Source organism: Podarcis raffonei, chromosome 12, assembly GCF_027172205.1.
Source record: "Podarcis raffonei isolate rPodRaf1 chromosome 12, rPodRaf1.pri, whole genome shotgun sequence".
NCBI lineage: Eukaryota > Metazoa > Chordata > Lepidosauria > Squamata > Lacertidae > Podarcis > Podarcis raffonei.
In genome coordinates this window covers 46,384,090-46,409,198 of record NC_070613.1, presented here as the reverse complement: position 1 = coordinate 46,409,198, position 25,109 = coordinate 46,384,090, and the positions used below count along the sequence as shown (strand labels likewise).

Genomic DNA, 25,109 nt, shown 5'->3' with positions numbered 1-25,109 from the left:
ACTAAAGCACTGGGGTTCCCATGTGTCTTAATTTACAGTCCTCTGTTTGAAGGTCTGTCCACTCCAGTCCTAGTCCAGTTTAAAGAGATGAAACCATAAGAAGGGAAACCAGGAGGGGCTTAGAAGTTTCCCAGAACTACCCAAACTGTACAGAAATTTATTCATGTATGCGACTACAGCGGCAAGAATGTTACTTGCCCAGAAATGGAAAGAAGTCCCAGCAAAACTTATGGAATATGCAGAAATGGCAAAACTTACCAGAATAATAAGAAATCAAAACAACAAACATTTTATAAAAGAATGGTAATGATTTGTGGAATATTTACAAACTGTAAAAAGATAAGAAAATTGGCAGGATTATTGTAATAACCTGCAGTTTTGTAAGAGTATATATATTTAAAGTAGATGAATAAATGAGCAAATTAAGTTAATTTGGACATGCAAAAAATATTAAAAATAAATTTGAGGAACCGCAGGAAGAGGGGGAAAGAAGTCAAGTTTCGAAATGTTAAAATGATTGTAAAATTATTGAAATGTATAAAACTGAAAACTATAAATAAAATATTTAAAAAAGAAGTTTCCCATCATCAGTTAGCAGCTGGCCAGCAACCAAGCAGACCTCCTGATCATAATCTCTCCTACTATGGTGAGATGTGCTGTATTTCTATTTAAACTGTAAAAATTAAATCTGATGTTAGTAATTGCTTCTAGATTTGCATTTGTTTGTATAAATTAACATAAGCAAGTGTTGTGCAAATGGGTGTCCACATAGCACACAGGACTTGTTGTTCTTGTTGTCCTCACCCTTCACCCTGAGGTCCGACATCTGGGCAGATATGAACTATTACACTAGTACATCCCTGTCAAATTTGCCTCCCACCAGGGTTTTGGTAAATCGTCAATTAAGATACAGTATATCAGATCTGAAAGGAGGGGCTGAACTTGAGCAAGTACTCCAGAGATCAGAAAGCAATAAAAAATAAATGAAGATGTTGGAAAAATTCCCAGAAACATGTGGCCCTGTCTGTTACCTCGACTGGAAAAGAGAATTAATTCACAAGATGAATAATTTGAATTCCTGGGGAAGCTGGGCCACATTCAGCTATCTGGGCCAGCCAGAGTATGGAAATGTCCCTCTTGTTAAATTTGCTTAGTTATCAGATCCATCTGCAGGGTCAAAGTCAGCAGCGTTTAAAAAAGAGCATGTTTTAACCTTTAGCTGGGTGCTGTACACTCAAAACAGCAGCCTGAGTGGGGGATGCGGGTGGCCCTGTGAGTTAAACCACAGAGTCTAAGACTTGCCGATCAGAAGGTCGCGGTTCGAATCCCCACAACGGGGTGAGCTCCCGTTACTCGGTCCCTGCTCTTGCCAACCTAGCAGTTCGAAAGCACGTCAAAGTGCAAGTAGATAAATAGGTACCACTCCGGCGGGAAGGTAAACGGCATTTCCGTGCGCTGCTCTGGTTCACCAGAAGCGGCTTAGTCCCATCTGCAGCTCAGTGTGCAGAGTGGAATCTCCCATGTGGGCAGTGAGGCCACAGGATTGGTTGGCAGAGCAGAGTAAAATTGATGGCCAAGGCCCAAGGGGTTGTCTTACTGACGCATTTTCACTGGCCCTGCCATTCCCTTTGGTTTATGCGCAGGTCTGGAGAACCTGTGCCTCACCGGATGTTGTTGGCCCCCCAACTCCCATCAGCACGACGCAGTGCATCCAATGGTCAGAGATGATAGGAGTTGTAGTCCGACAACATATCCATATCTGAAGAAGTGTGCATGCACACGAAAGCTCACACCAATAACAAACTTAGTTGGTCTCTAAGGTGCTACTGGAAGGAAGTTTTTTTATTTTGTTTCAACATACCCATAGCCAGTGTCTTCCAATCCCTTAAAATGCCTGTGTTTGCAGAAAATGTGTTTAATTCCTTAACTTCAATGGGAGTAAAGCCAGCTAAGTGCAAATTGTCCCTTTAAGCAATTTGTGACTCCAGCACTAATGGCTTTACCCTGGGGTAAGTGGTTGAGTTTTTTAAATAGCATAACACAGTTTAATAGTTTATGGAAGCAAATGAGACCCACTAATGGATTATAAACACTGAAGCATGATAACATCAAGGAGATGTATGTTCTGTCCATATATACGTGCTAGATTGAAAAAGAGATTTGCATTGACTTAAATAGGACTACATTGATAAAATAAGTATTCTGGCTTGACTGGTTAGGGGACTAAAGCACTTTCACTGAGGCAGTGCATGACAGCTTAAATAGCCATAGCTGTATTTTTGTGTATGCATTTTATATATTTAGAAATTTATACAAACCTGGCTTGCACTTCAAACTATAGCTGGTGGCAATGGGTTGTCTTATGAAGCATTTACACAGGCTCTGCCTTTCCATTTGGTCTACAGCAGGGCTTGGGGAATCTGCGGGTTCCTCATCCCTATACATGATGGACCTTCAGTCTGCTCCAGCAAGCCATCAGAGTTAGCCTAATGTTTGAATAGCTTGCAGAGGTGCATGCCAAATCAGTGTTTGCAATGGCACTTGTAAAAAAAATAAACTGATGTGCAGGTGTTTTACTTTGCAGAAGGTCTCGGATAAGGGATAATTCCCTCCTGATTGGCTGGTGTTTAGAAATGCCTTTAGCTTTGGACTGTTTCATGTGATTTCTGTTTTCATCGGCAGAGCACACATTATGCAACTTGAATAAATTATTCAGATTCTTACATGAAACGGCTTTCATGCTCCCGGTTTGTGTCTTCACAGGTACAGTGGGAGTGCATAAACCCCAAGTACAAAGTGAAGAAGAAGAATTACAAGAACTCTGGCATTGTCATTCTCAATCTCTGCAAGGTGCTGTCATTTGAACAGATTCACAATATTTAGAATTGGAAGGGTGGTGTGTGTGTGTGTGTGTGTGTGTGTGTGTGTGTGTGTGTGTGTGTGTTTAGCTAAGTTAAAAGCCCAATTGATGAAAGGGAATTGAATTCACTGTAGGCATTTTGTAGGCATTGCTATGTTAAAATAAAGTAAAAAAGTACACTGAAACATGTCTCAGAAATTAATTATAGCAAGGGACTCCCAGAGGTAGCATAACAGATGTTGTGGAGTCAAGGTGGATCAGTGTTTTCACTGCGATGACAGTTGCTGTTCAGGAATGTGGTTGCTGCTGATCCTCAGAAACCCATTCTGTTCCCTGTGTGCAATCAAAACGCATATAGCTGCTTACCACATGTAGCATGGTGCCATTGCTTATATATTTATTTCCAGCCGTTTACCCTAAGGTCCCAGGGCCCGTAATGATGTCAGGTTGTCAGAGTTGGCCCATAGGGTTGAGGATTAATAAGGATCTGGCTTAAAGGAAGCCCCAACCCCATCCCCCGCTCTAAATAAATGCCTTCTTCACAGAAGTACCTTCCCATTTAATACATGAAGAAGTATTTAAGAATGTGCCATTTAAATCTGAATTTCTGGCTCTCTTCTCTTCCAGATTCACAAGATGCATTCGTTCTTAGACTACATCATGGGTGGCTGCCAAATACAGTTTACAGTAAGTGGTTTTTAAATGGACAGCAGATGGATAGCTTTCACAGTGCTAAATATTTATTTTTTTCCACACACAGGACAAAATTAGACAACCAGGTACCGTTTCCCCCCATACATCATGTCTTGTACATTTTTGCTGTGTTCACATGGGAGAGTGGCAGCATAATCTATACATGGATATTCAGAAGCAAGTCCCATTATTTTTAATGGGTCTCACTCCCAAGTAAACACATACAGAATTGCAGCCTCAATAAACATTAGACAAAAAGATTTCAAGTTATAAATTAGTCATTAACACCTTACCTTAATCAAAGTGTGCATTTATTATAGGTGCACTACATTAACGCACATAGTGTTTTATGACTGCTCTGGAGATTATATTGTGTTATGTGTATTTTAAATAGTGAATATTGCTTTTAAATGGGTAAAAAGCCTTTATTTGTGTTTTATCTACTTTTGTTCATATGGCACATTTTAAATGCTGGTGCTTGCATGATTCTTGTTTTTGTTCAGCTAAAACCTGACAGCGTGTCAGAATTACTTTGCCTACAAGCAGCTAACAATTGCATAGACAGCAAGTGTTATATTCACTGAAGTCAGATTTGAGAACAACCCTGTTCTGCAGTCATGTCATTCTTTATGTATTTATCATTACACATTCATGTACATCTAAATGTTTATTCTTTGCATTCCCGCTTTACTATTCTAGTTTTGTTGAAAGCCACGCTTTTGGGCCGGTATGCAGATATTTCTCATAATTGCAAAGTCTCAGAAACTCTGAGGCAGACTTCATGTACACCACACATTTAAAGTACATTTGAAGCACGTGGCTTCCTCAAAGAACCCTGTGAACTACAATGACCTGCACCCTTAACAAACTAGAGTTCCCGGGATACTTTGGGGGAAGTTGTGTGCTTTAAATGTATGGTGTGGTCTCTCAAATTTATCAAACAGCAATGAGGTCTTCTTCATGTTTTCACTCTCCATGCTCCTGCAGCAAATCCACTCCGCTTCACAGCAGGGAGGAGTTGCGGTGGACCACATGGCCACCCACTCCCCTCCAGGGGCGGGGGACACAGTCATCTGGCCAGCCAATCCGCTGGCCAGGAGGCGTGGCTGGGCTCCATTTAAACTGAGGCGCAAGCAGGAGAGCTTCCTCAAACTCCCCCCACCCTCCCTAATTTGCAGGTTTCGACATTGGCCTTGCTATGGACCTTGGTTGGTCGCCATTGAGGGGCCTGGTAGGAATTTTTCCACTTGGCAAATTGGCAAGGGCCATTTGGTTTTCGCCTACCTCATAGCAATCGTCATAACTTTGTTTTTGTTTTTTTTAAGATATTTATTAAAATCTTCCATTGTAATACATTAAAAAAAATTCAAAAAAGGAGAAACAAAAAAGTTTAAAAACACATAGAATTCACAATCCTTATTTTCAATAACATATTTCCCTGACTTCCCCACACCTCCCCCTCTTGTATTCCAATTCAAATTGTTGGTTCAACAAGTTCTTGTCCCTAATTTTTAACCTTTTTATATTTTATATTTTATACTTAGTTCATTTTGAAAAACCAATTTTGCCTTGTAAACATCAGTGCTTATTCTTAAAACCTTTTTCTAAAGTCGGCCTAAATTCCCTTCCACGATTTCCTCAATTCTCATACAAATGACAAAACAAAGTAAAAGCAAAACAGATTATAATTATACACCCTTTGGATTCCCAAACTCCACCCCCCCCTTTCCCGGTTTCAATCCCCAACAAACGTCCATCAGTCAATCTACCATCAGCCTGGAGACCTCACGTCCGAGGCTCTTAATTCTCTCTCAATTCCTCTCTGCCGGTTTTTCTGATAGTCCTTGGTATTAAGCCCCAAATTTCGGAGAAGCTCTAGTCCAATAAGGTCCATGTTTCTTCCAGCCAGACCTCCATACTTAAAAGTGGAGCCTGAATCTTGTTTCTTACTCCTTCCAAGTCCAAATGTCTCCAAAGCTCCAACTTCCACCTTAATCAAATTTGTAATCCTTGGGTCTTCAGATCTCCACATAGGGAGATCTCTCCATTCTTCAGTTTCCAATTCAGACCAAATTTTCATAACTTTGTAAGGTTTGGCGATTATGCATTGGTTGATCGTGTGATGGGGAGGGGAGGTGTGGCCATCACCTGCCCCTCCAAGCTTAAGGTTATTCCGTTAAAGGAATCTGGGAGTGTGGATCTTGTCTGAAGCCTGGGGTGGGGCTAGGGCCGTGCCATGACCCTGTCAGGAACCCTGGGGGAGCTTGAGTTGGTTTGCACTGGTAGGGCTCCCCCTACCAGTGGTTGACCCTTACTGGACTTCCTGCATGGCGGGCAGGAGTCAGATATAGTCGGGTCAATTCCAATGCCTAAGCCAGAGGTCATCACACTAAGGCCATAGGCCAGATACGGCCCACCGGGCTCGTTAATCTGGCCCACGAATCTTGCAGACCCTGTCGCCCGCTTGGTCAGTCCCTGCGCTAAACAGGCATTTCCAAGGCATTATCAAGGCCCTTCCACTTCCACCAGTAATCAGGACAGTTGTTTGCATGATTCTTCAGATTCTTCTCTGCTTGCCAGAAACTACGTTGATGACAGTAGCTGGGAAATGGATATGATAAATCAGATTCCCTCTGACACCGCAAAACATAAGCCCAGGAAAATGAGGGGCAAACAAACATTTGGAAACCTGGTGGCTCAAATCCAGGTAACATTTGTCACAACTAAACCTGAAATCCTGTGTACAGTTACTTGGGAGTTAGTCCTACTGAACTTAGTGTGATTTATTTCTGTTTAGGATTGGGCTGTAGGTTCTAGTGAAACCCATGGATCAAGCTGGGAGTAGGGATGAACACATCTTTCAATTTTCGGTTCTTTCAGTTGTACATTTTTCCATTCTTAAATTCAGTTCTCCACATTTCTGCAGCAATTTTAAAAAATGCTAATAAAAATTCTTTTTCATTTCCTTGTGTATTTCTCCTAATAAATGTATTTTTCAGTACTCAGTTTTGACAATGCATTTCTGTATGTTGTTTTCAGTAATGTATGCATTTAGAGGCACACTTTATCCAAATAGGTGCTTTTTTGTGCACATTGCTTGGAGAACTGCATTGCTAAAGTGCAAATCTGGTAAGATCACCTTAAAATGCAAGCGGAATCTAATTTCTTCCCCATCCTTTTTTTTATATATATATATAAATTTTTATTATTTTTCCAACACATATTAAATAACAATACAAGACAATACAAAAACAAACACACATATAAACATGTATAATTTCTTAACCTTCTTTTCCTTAAACCTTCTTTCAACGACTTCCCCATACCTCCTTTTTCTGCATCCTTGTTTTAAATTTTTCCAGCAACCTCTAATTTTATTTACTTATAGCACTTCCTTTAAATCCTTTTTCCCATGTCCAATTGTTTATCGCTGCAATTCTATTTTGCATTACTCAAAACATTTTAACACTCATTAATTTTACAACAGTTCTTAAGGTAAACTTTAAATTTCTTCCAGTCTTCTTCCACCGTCTCTTTCCCTTGGTCTCGGATTCTGCCGGTCATCTCAGCCAGTCCCATATAGTCGTTCACCTTCGTCTGCCATTCTTCCAGTGTGGGTAGTTCTTGTGTCTTCCAGTACTTTGCTATAATTTCTTCCCCATCCTTTCCTGGGCATAAGCCACATTGAACCCAATGGGATTTACATGTGGGGAGATAGGCATAGGATTGCCCCGTAGAACACTTTTGCCAAAATGAACTTAGTCATCCCAACTTTGGCTGAACAGGGTTCATCCTTTGTGCAGAAGTCTTGTTACTTAAAAATTATTAACATGATTCCAGTTGTTTTTAAAACGTGTGCATGCACACACAATTATTGCAAGATCCGTGGCAATATCCACAAAAGAAAATAGGCCCCATAATTTGATGGGAGCCTTAACCGCATTAAGGACCTGCTTTTTTTACTGACAGTTTTTCTCCGAACCACAGGTGCAGAATTCTGGAGTTACTCCTAAGTCAGCCCACTCTCTTTTTGTTTTCAATTTAATTATGTTTCCATTGAGTTCAAGTTGGGTGCAGACAATGAGCTGCAGCTGTGATCTGAAAGGCTGTTTGATAGGGGAGGGAGCCAAGACGCTAAGCATGGGTTTGCGAACAAAAAGCCATGGTATGATGTACCTGCTAATTTGAAGAGCTAATGAGAGCTTTTGTGGCATCATGCTGGGTGCTCTGAAGATGCTCTGCACATCTTTTGTAAGCACATCATTTTTGGCTGGAAAGAACCTCTCTGATAAATAAAAGCAAATGTGTGGTCCTTTCAGGATCATTTTAAAAGACATCATGATCAAGCCATCCCTTTGAGGGCAGGATGCCTCTATGCAAAAATGTGAAACAAATGCTCTTTGAATCTGGATCTGTGCTGACCAGGGCAATTGGGTGGCATTGCATTAGACGCCAAAGAGAAATAATCTCATAGCTCACACAGCTGAAGTTTCCACGTAGCTCTTTTGAGTACAATGGAAATATGAGTGGGGAAATGGAAGTTTCTGATTCAATTCAACAGAGGGAATCAGTTGCCCATAAACCCAGCGTGATGTGCCCAGACTGGATAACACTTTGTGGGTTGTGTCCACTGTTGGCTCTTCCTTACTTTAAAGTGCACCCACTCGCAAATGTTGGGGTACCTGATTTTCACCTATCCACCCCATCCGGCTCCTGGGGATTGGGAGACGCTCTACAGTAGAATGAGATATGACCTGGAGGGCTGCAGTAGGCAGGGGAGGAGCTGCAAAAAATTGGCTTGACTCAGTTTGTGCAAGCAGGCGCCCTTTTTCACAAGGGAGATTAATTTCACGTTTAATGGGGAGCGCAGCTAATTTGCACTTTCTGAAAAAACATTCGGAGCAAAACAGACTCGTACTCCTCCAAATTTTGCAATGCAGTTTTCCATCCATGAAATGTATACAAAAATGCAAATACCCAGGGTATAAAGTGTGCCTGCAAATGCATATATTTACAACAGTAACATACAAAGATGCATTTTACTAGGGGGAATAGCTGTTTCTATCAGGAAAAATCACATGCAAAAATGTGTAAGGAGAAATTCACACAAAAATGCTGGTAAATTTTCACAAGGACCCCTTTTTACTTTTTTTAAGAAAGCAAACTGATGTGGAGACATGGGGAACTGAACTTAAGACAGGGAAAATGAGAAACTGAGAGTTGACCTATGTGCCCATCTGCTGGGCACAGAGGAGTGGTGGCTGGATACTGATGAGTGGGTAGCAGGAGAAGTGGGGCTGGAGACTGACAGACTGGGAAGAAGGGATCAGTGATCTGGCAGGAGCTTGTAACTTCCAGGAGAGGAGAGTCAGAGGCAGGAGAAGCTGTGGGATTGGAGAGATAAGAACAGGTGCAAGAGGAGAGAGATATAGGTCAGGTTGCTATAGAGTCAAGGACTTCCACATCTCCTCCTCCTGCCCCCATGGCAGGCATTAAGTGTTATGTTACGGTTTTGTGACTGGCACCTCCAGCACTCTCTCAAAATTCAAAGTGTACTACCTCCTGGCTGCAAAAGGTGGGTGACCCCTGTTTTAAGGGGTGTGTGTATATATATATACACACACACACAGTGGTACCTCGGGTTAAGTACTTAATTCGTTCTGGAGGTCTGTTCTTAACCTGAAACTGTTCTTAACCTGAAGCATCACTTTAGCTAATGGGTGCTAATGGGCGCTGCTGCTGCACCGCCGGAGCACGATTTCTGTTCTCATCCTGAAGCAATGTTCTTAACCCAAGGTACTATTTCTGGGTTAGCGGAGTCTGTAACCTGAAGCGTATGTAACCTGAAGCGTATGTAACCTGAGGTACCACTGTATATCCGTACCTCCATACGCTACAATCTTCAGATAAGGCCTTGCTTATGACATCTTTGACTTGGTTGACAACCACCAACTCTCTTTCCCCTATACTTTCCAGTTGGTATTTTTTTGTCTTCAGGTGGAAACTTCTTCACTCTTTGTGTGACTACCCGCCCCCCATTTTTAAACTTCCATTACATTTTTATTATTTCAGTTCATACGATCATCCAGTTTGTCTTGCATGTTTGTCCTGGTTCACTGAGGAGACTCCATGATGACACAATCCCATTTTCAGTGATCTAGAAAAACACTAAGACATTTCCAAAAAGAGAAACCATGGGCTCTATAAAAGGTTAAGTAAAACTTTATTTTTACTCTCTTTTTTTTATTGCCAGATGACTCTCGTCTCTCAGAAACGAGGGCATGGTGTATCAAAATTTGTTCAAAGCTCAAATTTTAATTCTGCCTCCTGGCTCACCTTCAAGCTCTCTCCCATCTGGTAAAAGAAATGAGGAACGGTTAATTAGCTTGTGAAATTATTTTCGTATGGAAAGTGAAATACCAATTATTAGTTTTATAGTAATCATAATAAAGTTTGAGCAGCGAGAATGAAATGAATGTAGGCATATGACACTGCCTGGAGTGTGTGTGTGTGTGGAGATATATGTATATATAGATAGACACACACACATAGTCACCCCCCCCAATGTAGAACATTTTAATTTTGCAGCGATTTTAGGTTAGACAGATGTGTGAACCTGAAAGCACCTGAGTGTGGGGGATTAAATTAAGCTCTGCATGCTTTGAGCTTATAATTAAACAAATGAACATTGTAATATAATTGGAAGAGACGGTGTGTTTCATTTGTTTTACATCGATAAGTTTTCTTGAAACAAATAATGTGATTTACTTTAAGCATGCTGAGATTTGCCGGCATTTGCAGTTTGCTTTGGAAATTAGTTGGAAAGATGGAGAAGCATTTTTGGCAGCACTAAAATTGCAGGGGGGTCAGAGGTGCCTTCCCCTCTAATCATTGATGATGAGCTCCCTTAGCTGCTGTTCTAGAAGGCTTCACCTGGAGTATGTGTGATTGATTTGTCCTCCCGCGTTTGCTCTGTTTAGATATCTCCATTGTGTGTCTGTGTGCTTGGCTGGGGAGGGCAGTATGGTCTCCAGCTCTGCTTCAGTTTGTGTAATTGGACTGCCTATCCTGACCCATCCATGTTCAACTCTTGACCCCCTATCTTTCCTTAGCTACCCTTTGTAGAAAGTTGGTGTTGGAGTGGGGTGAAATTGGAATGAGTGTCCTTGAATAGTGATGTTCCCAAAGCCCAACTAGACTAACCCCTACCCGTCTACACCCTTGATCAGGCATAGGCAAACTCGGCCTGCCAGATGTTTTGGGACTACAGCTCCCATCATCCCTGACTGCTGGTCCTGTGAGCTAGGGATAATAATAATAATAATAATAATAGTAATAATAATAATAATAATAATAATAATAATAATAATAATTTATTATTTGTACCCCGCCCATCTGGCTGGGTTTCCCCAGCCACTCTGGGTGGCTTCCACAAAGACCAAAAATACACAAAGATGTCACACATTAAAAACTTCCCATAAGATGTCTTCTGAATGTCAGGTAGTTTTTTATCTCTTTGACATCTGATGGGAGGGCGTTCCACGGGGCAGGCGCCACTACCGCAAAGGCCCTCTGCCTGGTTCCCTGTAGCTTTGCTTCTCGCGATGAGAGAACCGCCAGAAGGCCCTTGGTGCTGGACCTCAGCATCCGGACAGAACAATGGGGGTGGAGACGCTTCTTCAGGTATACTGGGCCGAGGCCGTTTAGGGCTTTAAAGGTCAACACCAACACTTTGAATTGTGCTCGGAAACGTACTGGAAATGTAGGTCTTTCAAGACCGGTGTTATGTGGTCTCGGCAGCCACCCCCAGTCACCAGTCTAGCTGCCGCATTCTGGATTAATTGCAGTTTCCGGGTCACCTTCAAAGGTAGCCCCACGTAGAGCGCATTGCAGTAGTCCAAGCGGGCGATAACTAGAGCATGCACCACTCTGGCGAGACAGTCCGTGGGCAGGGATGATGGGAGTTGTAGTCCCAAAACATTTACTACACCGCATTCCTCAGGCAAACAAGCCAAGTAGTACCTTAGAGGGGAAAGGAAGTCGCCCCCTTACAATCTCAGTTCTCTGCTTATTCAGAGGAAGGTGATCTACATCAGATAACTTCTCTGAGAATGAATTGAACATGATGTCCATTCATGCTGAATACAGTACGGTTCTTAAGATCTTCTTTCAATAGGCCTTGGACCTTTTGGAAATCCTAAGTCATATTCTCTACTATATTTTGGCTGCTGCCAATTCTGGATCTGTATTGCTGTTTGGTTGCCATTTGCTGTTTTTACGTTTCATTGTGAATTTATTTCCTCCTGCCCACTCCTCCCCGCCCCCCAGTGCCTTGGGCACGTCTAGTGGAAAGACGGGCTACAAAAAAATATAGTAAAAATAAAAAAATGTTGCTTTTAAATGTTGCTGCTTTTTTTGGTATGCTGTGTGAGTTTTATTGATGCCGGTTTTAGTTTTTGTGATTGTAACCTGTCATGGGTCTATAGTCAGAGGCGGATTTAGGGAAGCATGAAAAGAAAGATGGAAGCACACGGCAGAGAAGCTATACAGTATATCTTGTTCCCCCCCCCCCTTTCTTTTCCAGGTAGCTATAGATTTTACAGCCTCAAATGGCGATCCCCGGAACAGCTGTTCACTCCACTATATCCACCCCTATCAGCCGAACGAATACTTGAAGGCACTGGTAGCTGTTGGGGAGATCTGCCAAGACTATGACAGGTGAAAAGATAACCACATTTCTTTCAGAGTCGTTTCTACAGCACAGCATTCAAATAATATGTCAAAGCTGGTGGTTAAGTGCTGCAAGCTTTAGTGCAACCCTGAGTCAGCAGGGTGTTTATACAGCTTCCTGTTAATCATTCATTCATTCCCCTTCGCGTTCCAAAACACAAAAAGTCTGATTCTTTTTTTAAAAGCAGATTTGTTGTAGTACGGCGACAGCTCTTGAACCCACTTTAACTGCACAAACTCGATAAGTTATGGTATGTGCTTAAATCTCTCCGGCAAAACAGTGACACTCTGAAGGCACCCTGAGCGTTTTATGTAAAACATATAGATTCCACAGAATGGCAAGAAAAACGTACAGAGAAATCCCACTGATCTTTTGGATCCTTTGTTGAGTATCAGAGCTTCTATCTGATTACCTCTTTGGTGTAAAAAAAATGTTATTTTCCAAGTGGTCTTGAAACATGTAGAGGTGACTTGTTGTTTACATGGCCGGCCCTCCATGAGGCAGACTGAGGCAGCCGCCTTGGGCAGCGGAACCCAAGGGGCGCAACATGGGTGCCTCCGGCACTGCTGGAGAAGCAAAGAAAAATGGCTTCCAGTATCTGGCAAAATCTCACGAGAACCCAGTGAAATCTCAGGAGAACTCACCAGAACTCGGAAGGTTCCGCCGTGTCACCCCAGTAAGTGAGGCTTCGTGGGGGTGGCAAGGGGGGAGCAGAGTCGCAGGGCAGCACCTTCTCATTTCACCTCAAGCAACGAAACAGGATCAGCCGCCCCTGGTCATATGTAATAATAATAATAATAATTTATTATATATACCTCGCCCATCTGGCTGAGTTTCCCCAGCCACTCTGGGCGGCTTCCAATCAAGTGTTAAAAACAATACAGCATTAAATATTACAAACTTCCCTAAACAGGGCTGCCTTCAGATGTCTTTTAAAAAGAAGATAGCTGCTTATTTCCTTCACATCTGAAGGGAGGGTGTTCCACAGGGCGGGCGCCACTACCGAGAAGGCCCTCTGTCTGGTTCCCTGTAACCTCACTTCTCGCAATAAGGGAACCGCCAGAAGGCCCTTGGAGCTGGACCTCAGTGTCCAGGCAGAACAATGGAGGTGGAGATGCTCCTTCAGGTATACTGGACCGAGGCCGTTTAAGGCTTTAAAGGTCAACACCAACACGTTGAATTGTGCTCGGAAATGTACTGGGAGCCAATGCAGATCTCTCAAGACCAGTGTTATATGGTCCCGGCAGCCGCTTACAATCACCAGTCTAGCTGCCGCATTCTGGATTAATTGCAGTTTCTGGGTCACCTTCAAAGGTAGCCCCATGTAAAGCGCATTGCAGTAGTCCAAGCGGGAGATAACTAGAGCATGCACCACCCTGGCAAGACAGTCCGCAGGCAGGTAGGGTCTCAGCCTGCGTACCAGATGGAGCAGTCTCAGCCTGCGTAACAGCTGCCCTGGACACAGAATTGACCTGCGCCTCCATGGACAGCTGTGAGTCCAGAATGACTCCCAGGCTGCGCACCTGGTCCTTCAGGGGCACAGGTACCCCATTCAGGACCAGGGAGTTCCCCACACCCGCCCGCCCCCTGTCCCCCAAAAACAGTACTTCAGTCTTGTCAGGATTCAACCTCAATCTGTTAGCCGCCATCTATCCTCCAACCGCCTCCAGGCACTCATACAGGACCTTGTCGTATGTGGTACCAGTCTGAAATGTCGGCTGTCAAGTTGACAAGGAGTGCCTTGTCAGCCCTGATGCTAATAATGCCTTCTAGATCATTCTCGAGGAGTTTACTGTTGTATTCCATGTATTACACGACAGGGTGCAGTAATTAGCCAGCTTCAAAGGATTGCTATTTGCATGGTAATGAAACCTTTTTTCAAAGGCAAGTGAAAGAGTTGAGTGGAACTCTGCTAGAGGAGCATAAATGGAACTTCTGCAAATTGGAATGAAATCCCCGGAGAACGAACGATTATATGAGTGCCAGCAAAGAGCAGGGATAAGAAATGATTACTATTGACTGCCTCCTTCCTCCATCCTTTCCCCACAGTCACATGGCATCAATTCTCCTTATAATCCCAGGAATTGCATTTCCAGTCAATAGGAAAGTTCTCGAGTTTAGAATGCACGAAACAAGCAACGCTTCTGCTGTGTGTGGGGAGCACAAAGAAGAAATGAAGTTTCCTGTGCCTTCGTGACTATGCATCTCCCCTGTGACCATTGCACTTTCCTTCCTTGGAAGCTGACTCGCAATTTAGTCTTTTCTTTTGAGCCACTACCAGCAGGCCCTTCAAACTGTAAACTAAGTTTCGGATAAGAAAAATAGTAGCAGTAACATTGATTTGTTATACAGTGGTACCTCAGGTTAAGTACTTAATTCGTTCCGGAGGTCCGTTCTTAACCTGAAACTGTTCTTAACCTGAAGCATCACTTTAGCTAATGGGGCCTCCTGCTGCCGCCGCACCGCCAGAGCACAATTTCTGTTCTTATCCTGAAGCAAAGTTCTTAACCCGAGGTAATATTTCTGGGTTAGCGGAGTATGTAACCTGAAGCGTATGTAACCTGAAGCGTATGTAACCTGAGGTACCACTGTACAGTCAAACCACTGTTGTCGAACGTAATCCGTTCCGGAAGAGACCATTCGACTTCCAAAACATTCGACAACCTCCATTTGGCTTCCGAAAATCATTTGAAAACTGGAGCAGTTATTTCCGGGTTTTTGGCGTTTGGGAGCCGAAAAAATCCAAAACGGAGGCATTCTGGAACCGACGTTTCACTGTATCTACAAAGTGGGTGCAATGAAAGAATGGCACAACATCCTAGGTGGGTCTACTCAGAAGTAAGTTCCACTGAGTTTAATGAAACCTACTCCCAGGTATATAAATAGGACTGCAGGCTTAATCAGAGTTCCCAGGTTAGCAAATGTGTGCAGGAAGCTTTATGTTTAAATAACGTTTAAATGAAAGTGCCATTTTAACATGTGGCCCTAAATATGATACACTATCAGCTTGAGTTTGGTTACAGTATCATGCTGTATGTCCTATTGCAACACATTATCCTAAGTAGCTATTTGTGGCAAACAGACCTACAATTTAAATTGAAAGCAAAGCAGGAATATTCTAAAACAGTCAAAACATTCTGAAAAGAATTACAGTTAAAAACACCTAAAAGCAGTTGCAGTTAAAACATCCTACAAACAGCATTAAAAACTTTGCATCCAGTTATATCAGGGTTGCTAGGAACAGTGTTCTTCAGCTGCAAACAGAAATGTTTTCAGATTTCTCCTGAAATTTAATAATGATGGATACAGGTGCACCTCACTAGGGAGAGCATTTCACAAATAGGGGACCACCACTTAAGAGACCCTCTCTCCTATTATCCTAGTTCAAGTATTAGTCTAAATAATAATAATAATAATAATAATAATAATAATAATAATAATAATAATTTATTTATACCCCGCCCATCTGGCTGGGTTTTCCCAGCCACTCTGGGCGGCTTCCAACAGAATATTAAAGTACAATAACCTATTAAACATTAAAAGCTTCCCTAAGCAGGCATATCTAACAGGTAGATCGTGATCTGGTAGATCATTGGCTCCCACCAAAGAACCTGAACCCCCAAAAAGTCTTTAACTCTGTGAGTAGATCACAGTTGGTCACCCCTGGTCTAAAAGAAATGGCTACCCCATGATACCACAGTAACAATTGTCTACACCATTGGCTAGCCAGGGCAACATAACAAGAACTGAGCTATATGGCCCAATGGCGGAGCAGTATAAGGCACCTTCCTGTCTTTGTTCCTTCCTCATTTATTCCTAAGCTTTGATGGTTGTCTTAAAAATAGATGCTTACTGCATCTTGGTGCTTAGCCTACACATCTGATAACTCGTTTCGTGGAGTTGTGGGGAGCGGACGTGAGTTTTGCCGGAGCAGCTTCTTTTAATGTTGATCAGTGGAATTTATGGGTTTAGTATTTAGATTTAGCTTGGCTAGTTAATTCACTCATAGATGCCTTTCAGAAGTTAGCTTCAGGGCATGCGTATTCCCCATGTTCATTAATTATTCCTCTTGTAGGTAGCGCACTTGCATTTTGCATCCCCGTGCACTTAAAAGCTCAATTATAGACACACATTTTTTCATAGTCAGCAGATTCCACTTCCCCAAGGCACCTCGGGAGTAATTTGTAGGGGTGGGGTGTGGAATGTAAAACTGGCAGTCATTAAAGTAGGTGCATATATTTTAATCTGTTTTTAAAACATTTATCATGTGATCTTGTAAAAACACACACATACACACACCGACTCTACTATCTTACTGTAGTTTTCCAAGGCCCACCAATGCATTTGGTTATGTAATAATGAACATAAGCCTTTGCACTTGAAATCTACTATGCATTTTAGAAGAAGCTTCTTGAAACGCAATGTTAGTATCCACACAAATATGCTGGAAGGTAAAACAGGAGTTAAGGGACCTTGTTTACCATTTGGGAGTTATAATTACTGGGGATGGGGGAAGTTGTAGTTCAGCAACATCTGGGGGCCAAAGGTCCCCTACACCTGAGTTAAAGGAAATTAGTAGGTAATAGGATACAGAAGGGACGCGGGTGGCGCTGTGGGTTAAACCACAGAGCCTAGGACTTGCTGATCAGAAGGTTGGCGGTTTGAATCCCTGCGACGGGGTGAGCTCCTGTTGCTCAATCCCTGCTCCTGCCAACCTAGCAGTTTGAAAGCACATCAAAGTGCAAGTAGATAAATAGGTACCGCTCTGGCAGGAAGGTAAATGGCGTTTCCGTGCGCTGCTCTGGTTTGCCAGAAGCGGCTTAGTCATGCTGGCCACATGACCCGGAAGCTGTATGCTGGCTCCCTCGGCCAATAAAGCGAGATGAGTGCCGCAACCCCAGAGTCGGCTACAACTGGACCTAATGGTCAGGGGTCCCTTTACCTTTACCTAGGATACAGAAGATGAGCAACTTTTACTAGATTTAACAAAAGAGCAGGGCCATTTGCCTTCTTAAAATGCAAATTATTATGAAACTTATATGGTAGTGTAAAGGCTACAGAGCCTTTACGTATATCAAAGGGTACCAGAAACTTCTGGATATGTAGTTTACTACTCAACTAGTTTTTACTCAGAGTAGAACATGGCTAGGTTGGGGCCACTGATTTCAGCAGCTCTGCTCTGAGTAAAGCTTAGTTGAATGCCACCTTTATTGTTTGTTTCAATCATAGGATTAGTGAGTAGGGTGAGATATTGTTGCCCGTGGTATTATCCAAGTGAATAGACCAAGGTTGCAGTAGCGTCCACAGTTCCGCACACTCAGATGTGCATGTAATTGTGGGCAGAACTGTATCCTGAACTATTCTAACTGATTCTTCTTGCTCTTTAGAAAAAGAAAAGGAGGAGGGTGTTTCTAAATCCAATTCTGATTCCTCTTTGGTAGAACAGAGTTTTCAGTCCTTTTAATCTTTGTTGTTGTTCTGATTTTTTAGTCTCCTGAATATTTTTGCATATCAATTCCTGATTATTAAACAGGGCTTCCCTACTTCTACGAGCGTTTAATCAGTGTAGGCAATCAGCAGGCAATTAACATAAAATTAAAGTTGCATCACCTACTTTGCTTTTGACAGCCCTTGTTGAAGGGGGACGGGACTATCACCACTATGTAAAAGATGCTAACCCGTATTTCTGAGACTGATTGCTAATATGGTGCAGGACAAGGCAACAACGCACTGCGTTTGTCGTGATCCATGCAGAAAACACAATGAGGAGGAGCCACTGTATTCTATTGGGTGGGTAAGGGTAGCATGGTTTGCGGGTGACGCTGTGGGTTAAACCACAGAGCCTAGGACTTGCCGATCAGAAGGTCGGCGGTTCGAATCCCCGCAACGGGGTGAGCTCCCGTTTCTCGGTCCCTGCTCCTGCCCACCTAGCAGTTCGAAAGCATGTCAAAGTGCAAGTAGATAAATAGATACCACTCTGGCGGGAAAGTAAACGGCGTTTCCGTGCACTGGTCTGGTTTGCCAGAAGCGGCTTAGTCATGCTGGCCACGTGACCCAGAAGCTGTACACCAGCTCCCTCGGCCAATAAAGCGAGATGAGCACCGCAACCCCAGAGTTGGTCACGACTGGACCTAATGGTCAGGGGTCCCTTTACCTTTATCTTTACCTTTAAGGGTAGCATTTACACACTAGAGTTGGCCTCCATCTGTCTCAGGAGACAATGGAGAAGTGTGCCAGGATGATGAGCCTTTGACCTGAGGCAGCAGGCCTTTTCTAATGTTCTTATTTCAAGCCTTCATTTTGCACCGAGATATTCTTGTGAATAAATGAAAAGGGCTTAGTTTAACAGCGCATCCTTGTTTTCCTTTTGATTTCAGTGACAAAATGTTCCCAGTCTACGGTTTTGGAGCCAGGATACCTCCGGACTATAAAGTAGGTGTACAGGTGAATCTTCCTCATTCTCTTGGTGGGTAGATTGATGGAGAAAAGACATACAAGTTGAGAAAGGATTTTGAAGGCTCTGGGGGAGATCGCCAAGCAGTTTTAGAGTTCCCCAAGATTCTTGCAGCTCTGAAGCTCTCTGTGCATGCTATATTGCTGTGTGCATAATTGCGTTCTGCCAATGAAGATAATTTGAAGGCCTCTGGCTCTTCACAGAATATTACCATATTGCAGAGTTCCCATGCCACTCAGTTCCCCCTCCTGTTGTGACAAATCTTATTTTTAGAAAATACATTTGGCATCGAGACTGGGTGTCAAATGTTTCAAAGGGGTAGGATTAATGTAATTGCTCAGAGGAATCTTTCTTCTTCTTTGCGGTGCGAATGCATTTGAACCGAAGCAATATGGTTTATGATTCAAGAATGGCGTCTGAGAACCAGCCCAAAGGTGGTCATTGTGTGAAAGGGTGGGGGGGTATTGCATAAACTAGAACAATAGAAAATAAAGAAATATGAATATCCATTTTTAGTATGATTAGACAGCTGAAGTTACTAGGCTAGAAAAGCTCTCTACTAGTGATTTGTGCTTATGGAAGTGTTCTTACTGGGGACATACAGTATATTGGCCCATTTTGGACATCAGGCCAAGCCATAGTTTAGCACAATGTCAATGAGCTGCAGTAAGGTTTGAGCTTTTGTACTCCAATTTATCCCTCCAGTGTGGTTGCAAGGGGAAAATCTTCAGCTTAGAATAACTCCTTGTCATGTTGGCCAAGTCTGATAAATTGTGGTTGATTAGAACATTGGAAATATGGATTGTGGGTTATGAGGCTGGTTCTTTTCAAACAAACAAACAAACAAACCATGGTTACTATTAACCACTGGATGACAAGCTAAGCTGCAGTTAATCAAAATCAGAAGGGAATGTTTCTGACCTCCTCACTCCACATCAGAGGAGAAGAGGAGAGCACACACGCCCAAGGCTTGCTGCTACCGTATTTTTCGCTCTATAAGACACACCCGACCATAAGACACACCTAGTTTTAGAGGAGAACAAGAAAAATAATATTCTCTCCCTCTCTGCGCAACAACCCTTCAGCGAAGTGCCAGGAGAAATGGAGCCCCTTCCATTTCTCCTCCCGCTTCGCTGAAGGGGCACTGCGCAGAGAGGGAAAGCTGCGCAGCACCTCTCCAGTGAAGCGAAGCCAGGAGAGCAAGAGGAATCGGTGCACACCAACCCCTCTTACTCTCCTGGCTTCAGGGATAGACGCCCGAAGCCTCCGGAGCGCAGCGGGAGCGCTCCTGCTGCGCTCCGGAGGCTTCACGTTGCTTTCGCTGAAGCCATGGAGCCTGCATTCATTCCATAAGACGCACACACATTTCCCCTTACTTTTTAGGAGGGGAAAAGTGCGTCTCATAGAGCGAAAAATATGGTACTTAGTCTCATCATTCTAAACTGCTTTAGTATGACACCTGCTTTAATGTGATGTCTGAAATGGTCTGGGTGACTGGATATTCTATTTATAGCTGCCAATAATATTGTTTTGACTTACAACCTTAATGGAATAACACAGCGCAGGATGAATTATGCGCTTTGCGGCCCTTTCTAAATGTAACGGCAAAGTCATCCAACACACACATCCTATGCTCACTGACATGCTTTGTTTGCAATTACAGGGAAAATACATGGTTGTTGTTAAGTTGTGGGTGAAGATATCAGACGACACAGCGATTCTTCAAACAGCTCTTGTTTATTCACAGGCCAGGACAGAACTGAACTGAAGGGTTCAGCCTGCCTGCTTATATAGAGCTCCAGTACAACGTAACTGTAACAATTTTCTATAACTATCCAATCACTGAACGTCACTTTCGATCCCTTATTTGCATAACTATCTACAGTATCCCCCTGCTGGCCCAGGGTGAGAACTTCAGTACATAACAGTTGTGCTTTTCCTAACATTACTTGAAGTGAATGAAGTATAAGACAAATAAGATGCTAGAAATTCAAACAGGAATAGATTTGCAAAGGGGGGGGAATGATATTTGAATGTTAAGTTTGATTCATTTTTCTCTTGATACCTTGTTGGGAAGATATACACTTGAAATAGTACGATTAAGTGCTTAGTAGTATGGGTGAAAATTATGCCCACAAGCATTTAAAGAAATGTTAAGCTTGGTCACATACACTTTTAAGCCAAAGTTTAATTACTTCCACATATGTTCACACACGCACAATGGAATTAGCTTGTCTGAAACTGGGAAAGTAATCAACATAATAATAATGACCACCATTAATTTGGCTGTCTTTTCCAATCAAAGCAAGTCATGCAATCTAGATGTATGACACAAATTCCACAAGTATGAGGCCGTATGATAATTAAATACACTCAAATGAAAAATAAAAGGAACAATTTTCAGTGACTGTGCATATAGGGACAGCCTGTGTGAATTCTCCATCTGTTGCAGGAAAAACCTGAGTCACTTTTCTGAACTAAAATGTTATTTAATTTTTTTGGGGGGTTGCCCACAGGTCTCTCATGATTTTGCAATCAACTTTAATGAAGACAACCCGGAATGTGCAGGTAATCATTTTGTTACGGCAAAGAGACTGATGTGTCTGATGTAACATATATTTGGCTATAGACCGTGTCATTTTTGTGCCTATTAATTGTTTGCCTTATCTTCTGAGAAATAATGGGACATGCTATGTGAGTCACGGAGACACAGTTATAGTTGTTAGACACCTTCTAGTGAAAGAATGGGAGGGGTTAAGGTTTTTTTTTTTAAAAAAATACTAATAATTATATAAGTTGTCTGTCTTGTTCCTCTATTTGATCCTTTTACATGGTCTTGTACGTATTCTGGTATTTTATGCATTGTGACTTGCTGTTCTTTTTATTGATTATAGTTTAGTAATTATTTGCTGTAATTGCTAAGAGTGAATTTCTGTTTAATTATCATTTGCCGGTATTTCATTTTATCATGTCCTATTATATTATACTGGATTATTGAATATTGCTTTATTTGATATAAGTTGTTAATTTTAAAGTTAGGTTTTTATTTTGCCTTTTTTTCCTATGGGATCAGATTGTTTGTCGGCGTGTAATCTTTGTTGTATATTCCGATGCTTCTTCAGCTTGTAAACCGCCTTGTGTGTAGTAATATACAAAGGTGGTATGCAAATTAAAAGTGAAATGAAATGAAATGGAAATCCCCTCTTTCCACTATGATTTAATCTTCCTTTTGATCAGCTAGTGCAGGGAATGGCCATATGGCGAATGAACTCTCATTGGCCTTCCACAGGGTCCCTTCCACCTCAGTGAAATTATCCTGGAAAGAAACATATACCGTATTTTTTGCACCATAACACTCACTTTTTTCCTCCTAGAAAGTAAGGGGAAATGTCTGTGCGTGTTATGAAGGGAATGCCTACGGGTGGCGGGGGGGGGATCTGCTGTAGTCGTGAGCAGAGGATCCATGGTTCCCCTTCCTTCCCTCCTCCGTGGCTCGCTTTGAAACAGCAAAGCGGGAGAAGAGCTGCTGAGTGGGGAGGAGAGAGGGACAGAGAGACTGCTTCTTTAAAGGAGCAAAGCGGGAGAGGAGAGGAGCCGCTTACACGAGTGTAAGCAGCTCCTGTCCGGTTGGTTCCTTTAAAGCAAGCAGGCTCTCTGTCCCTCTCTCCTCCCCACTCAGCTCGCTACATAGCAGCAAAGTTTTTCAGCTCGCTAAGCCAGGGATGAGCGGGGAGGAGGGAGAAAAGCAGAGCCTGCTTCTTTAAAGAAGCAAAGTGGGAGAGGAGAGGAGCCTTTTCCCTTATACCCCTCTTCTTCATTATTAGCAGCATCCTTCTCCACACACCCCATGCGTGCTCCTTGTCCCTTGAGTGCTTTTCCTTCCCTCCCCACTTAAAACGTGGTTACAAAGCACGGATCCACATGGATCCTCAGGATTGTTGCACTGGGTCACCCCAAATTCACCATCAGACCACATAGCATGTCCATGGCTACATCTTGCACCAAAAAAATCACGCACCCACTGTTGCCTGGGGCCGCAGTGGTGCAAAAACGTGGTTACAAAGCATGGATCCACATGGATCCTCAGGATTTTTGCATTGGGCTACCCCAAACTCACTGTCAGATCACATGTCTGTGGCCACAGCATGAACCACAAAACTCATACATCCACTGTTTTGTTTAGAATATTTTTTTCCTTGTTTTCCTCCTCTAAAAACTACGTGCGTGTTATGGTTGGGTGCGTGTTATAGAGCGAAAAATACGGTAATTGGAGCAATGTATGGTGCCCCACAACAACCTCTCTGGTTTACAAATGTACCCACTGGTCCAAAAGAGTTGGGGAACCTCTGAACCAGTTAGCTAAGGGGAAATAGCTTGTTGTCTAAAACTCGATTTAAACAGATGAAATGAGGCAGTGCCACATGTAGAAAAGGCTGCAGGTTGAAGGCCTGTCACCTTCAGGTATAGCTGGTGTCAGGCTTCGGAGAATTGGCTTCCTCCGTCTTGGCTGTAAATGAGCAAATCAAACAAAAGGAAATTCTTGCCAGTTAGTTTCTTTAATAAACACAGTGAGGGACAAAAGAAAGCCTCTACCCAGAATGGCAGTGCTCCCAATTAAGGGTCACTCCCCACTCTGTCCCTATTAATCTACGTCACTCCTACGTCTTGTAATCTGAGTTTGTAGCCTCTGTGCTTTCTGTTCTATCACTTTCTGAGCTCTCCATAACTTTGGAGAAGGGTGGGGGGTGAATACTATCCAGAGACTGTGAATCTGTTAACTCTCTCTCTCTTCTAGTGTTTCTTCTTCTAGTTGTTCCCCATCTAGTGCTTCCCAGCTTCTGCCTTCTGAACTGTGCCCCTCTGCAGACCACTGTTCCAAATCTATCCTGTCCTCCTGCTCCTGGGAAGATTCAGGAGCAGGAGCAGGGGGTGGCTCCCACCATTCTTCCTCAGCACGGTCCCTGACATCTGGGGAACAACCAGTGTCTGAAAACCCAGAGACCCACTACCAAGGCAGTGTAGACTTAGGGTGGGGGTCTGTAGTCCTCCAGATTCCCATCAATCCCAGATAGCATGGTCAGTATTCAGGGATGGTGGTATCTGGAGCCCCTTGACATTTGGGGGACCCCAGGTCTCCCCTAGCCCTGGTGCGCAGCAGACAATACTGAACTAAATAGGCCAATGGTCTGACTTGATATAAAACATGGGTGGCGTTTTAAATATGAGCCACCTTGCCATGCTAGCCAGGTTGGATATGAACATTTTAAATTAATTACGCAAATGGTGGACAAATATTTTAATAGGATTCCAGATATGTTTTTTCAGATATGCCCCGATATAACAAATATGGATCTTTAGAAAAGGCACAGTCTGCTGCACTCTGGTTCACTGCAAGTAAACATTTGACTATAAGCTGCAAGAGAGAAAGTTATTATCATCTAATCATTCAAATCTACAGGGCTGAAGGAGTGGACATCCCCTAGTGCCCAGATCTTAAGACCTCTATGGTATAGAAAACTAATGCATCCTGCAAAGTGTTTTAATATCATCCAGGGTGGTTAATATCTGCAAAATGCACCGTTTAAATGCTGCTGGCGAGGAGAAAAGCTGGCTCATGAATTATATATTACATAACATCTGAAAGAGGTCAGGTCAGCAGGGGAGAGAGAGAGAGGCTTTGAGCAAACCTTTCAGAGCCACAGCTGCGCAGAATAAATTGGCAGGATAGTGGAAGCGAAATGGCGTGAATCACTCAAAAGAAACTTTTTGCAGGGAGGAAGAAACGAGGGGCTCTCTCTATGGAATCCTTGCCCCAAATATGTTTTGCTTAATGATTGATCGTGACGTTCTCTGCTGTTCTTTCCCCCTTTTTAATGTCAGGGATCCAAGGAGTGGTCGAAGCGTATCAGAACTGCCTGCCTAAGCTCCAGCTCTATGGGCCTACAAACATTGCTCCCATCATTCAGAAGGTGGCTAAATCAGCCTCAGAAGAAACCAACAGTAAGGAGGCATCGGTGAGAATCGCAGCAGACTTTGGGTGTCAGCTGCATCCTCAAGAATGCATAACAGATTAATTGCCCATGAACACACTCTGACAACCCGTGTGTACTTGCTATTCTAGGGATGGTAAAGGGATGGGTTTCCCCTACTTTTTCAATGCAGGTTTGGAGGGTTCATTTTAGTTGGGGCACTTGGTCTGGAACCAAGAAGTGATGGGGATGGGGGAAGAAGGAACCCATTTCCACTTAATTCAGTGAGTATGGAATAGTGTGCTCTTGTGTCTGTTAGTAACCAAACAATTAAACCCCTGCATTGCAAACAATTATCAGTAATATCCAAGGCAATACAATGACCAAGTACAACAATGCAAT

At 42.9% G+C, this 25,109-nt stretch overlaps 1 protein-coding gene across 3 annotated transcripts in view; it reads left to right on the top strand.

The window, feature by feature from the left end:
* The window catches only part of CPNE4 (copine 4), a 204,957-nt gene that overhangs the window by 172,624 nt on the left and 7,224 nt on the right, over positions 1-25,109 (top strand). For 2 of the 3 annotated variants that reach the window (XM_053409655.1, XM_053409654.1), the window contains exons 9-14: positions 2,764-2,850; positions 3,488-3,547; positions 12,138-12,271; positions 18,662-18,728; positions 21,255-21,306; positions 24,619-24,752. In XM_053409655.1, coding sequence (XP_053265630.1) covers positions 2,764-2,850; positions 3,488-3,547; positions 12,138-12,271; positions 18,662-18,728; positions 21,255-21,306; positions 24,619-24,752 — 534 coding nt within the window. The remainder of the gene's footprint in view (positions 1-2,763; positions 2,851-3,487; positions 3,548-12,137; positions 12,272-18,661; positions 18,729-21,254; positions 21,307-24,618; positions 24,753-25,109) is intronic. The other variant, XM_053409656.1, reaches the window with a different exon arrangement.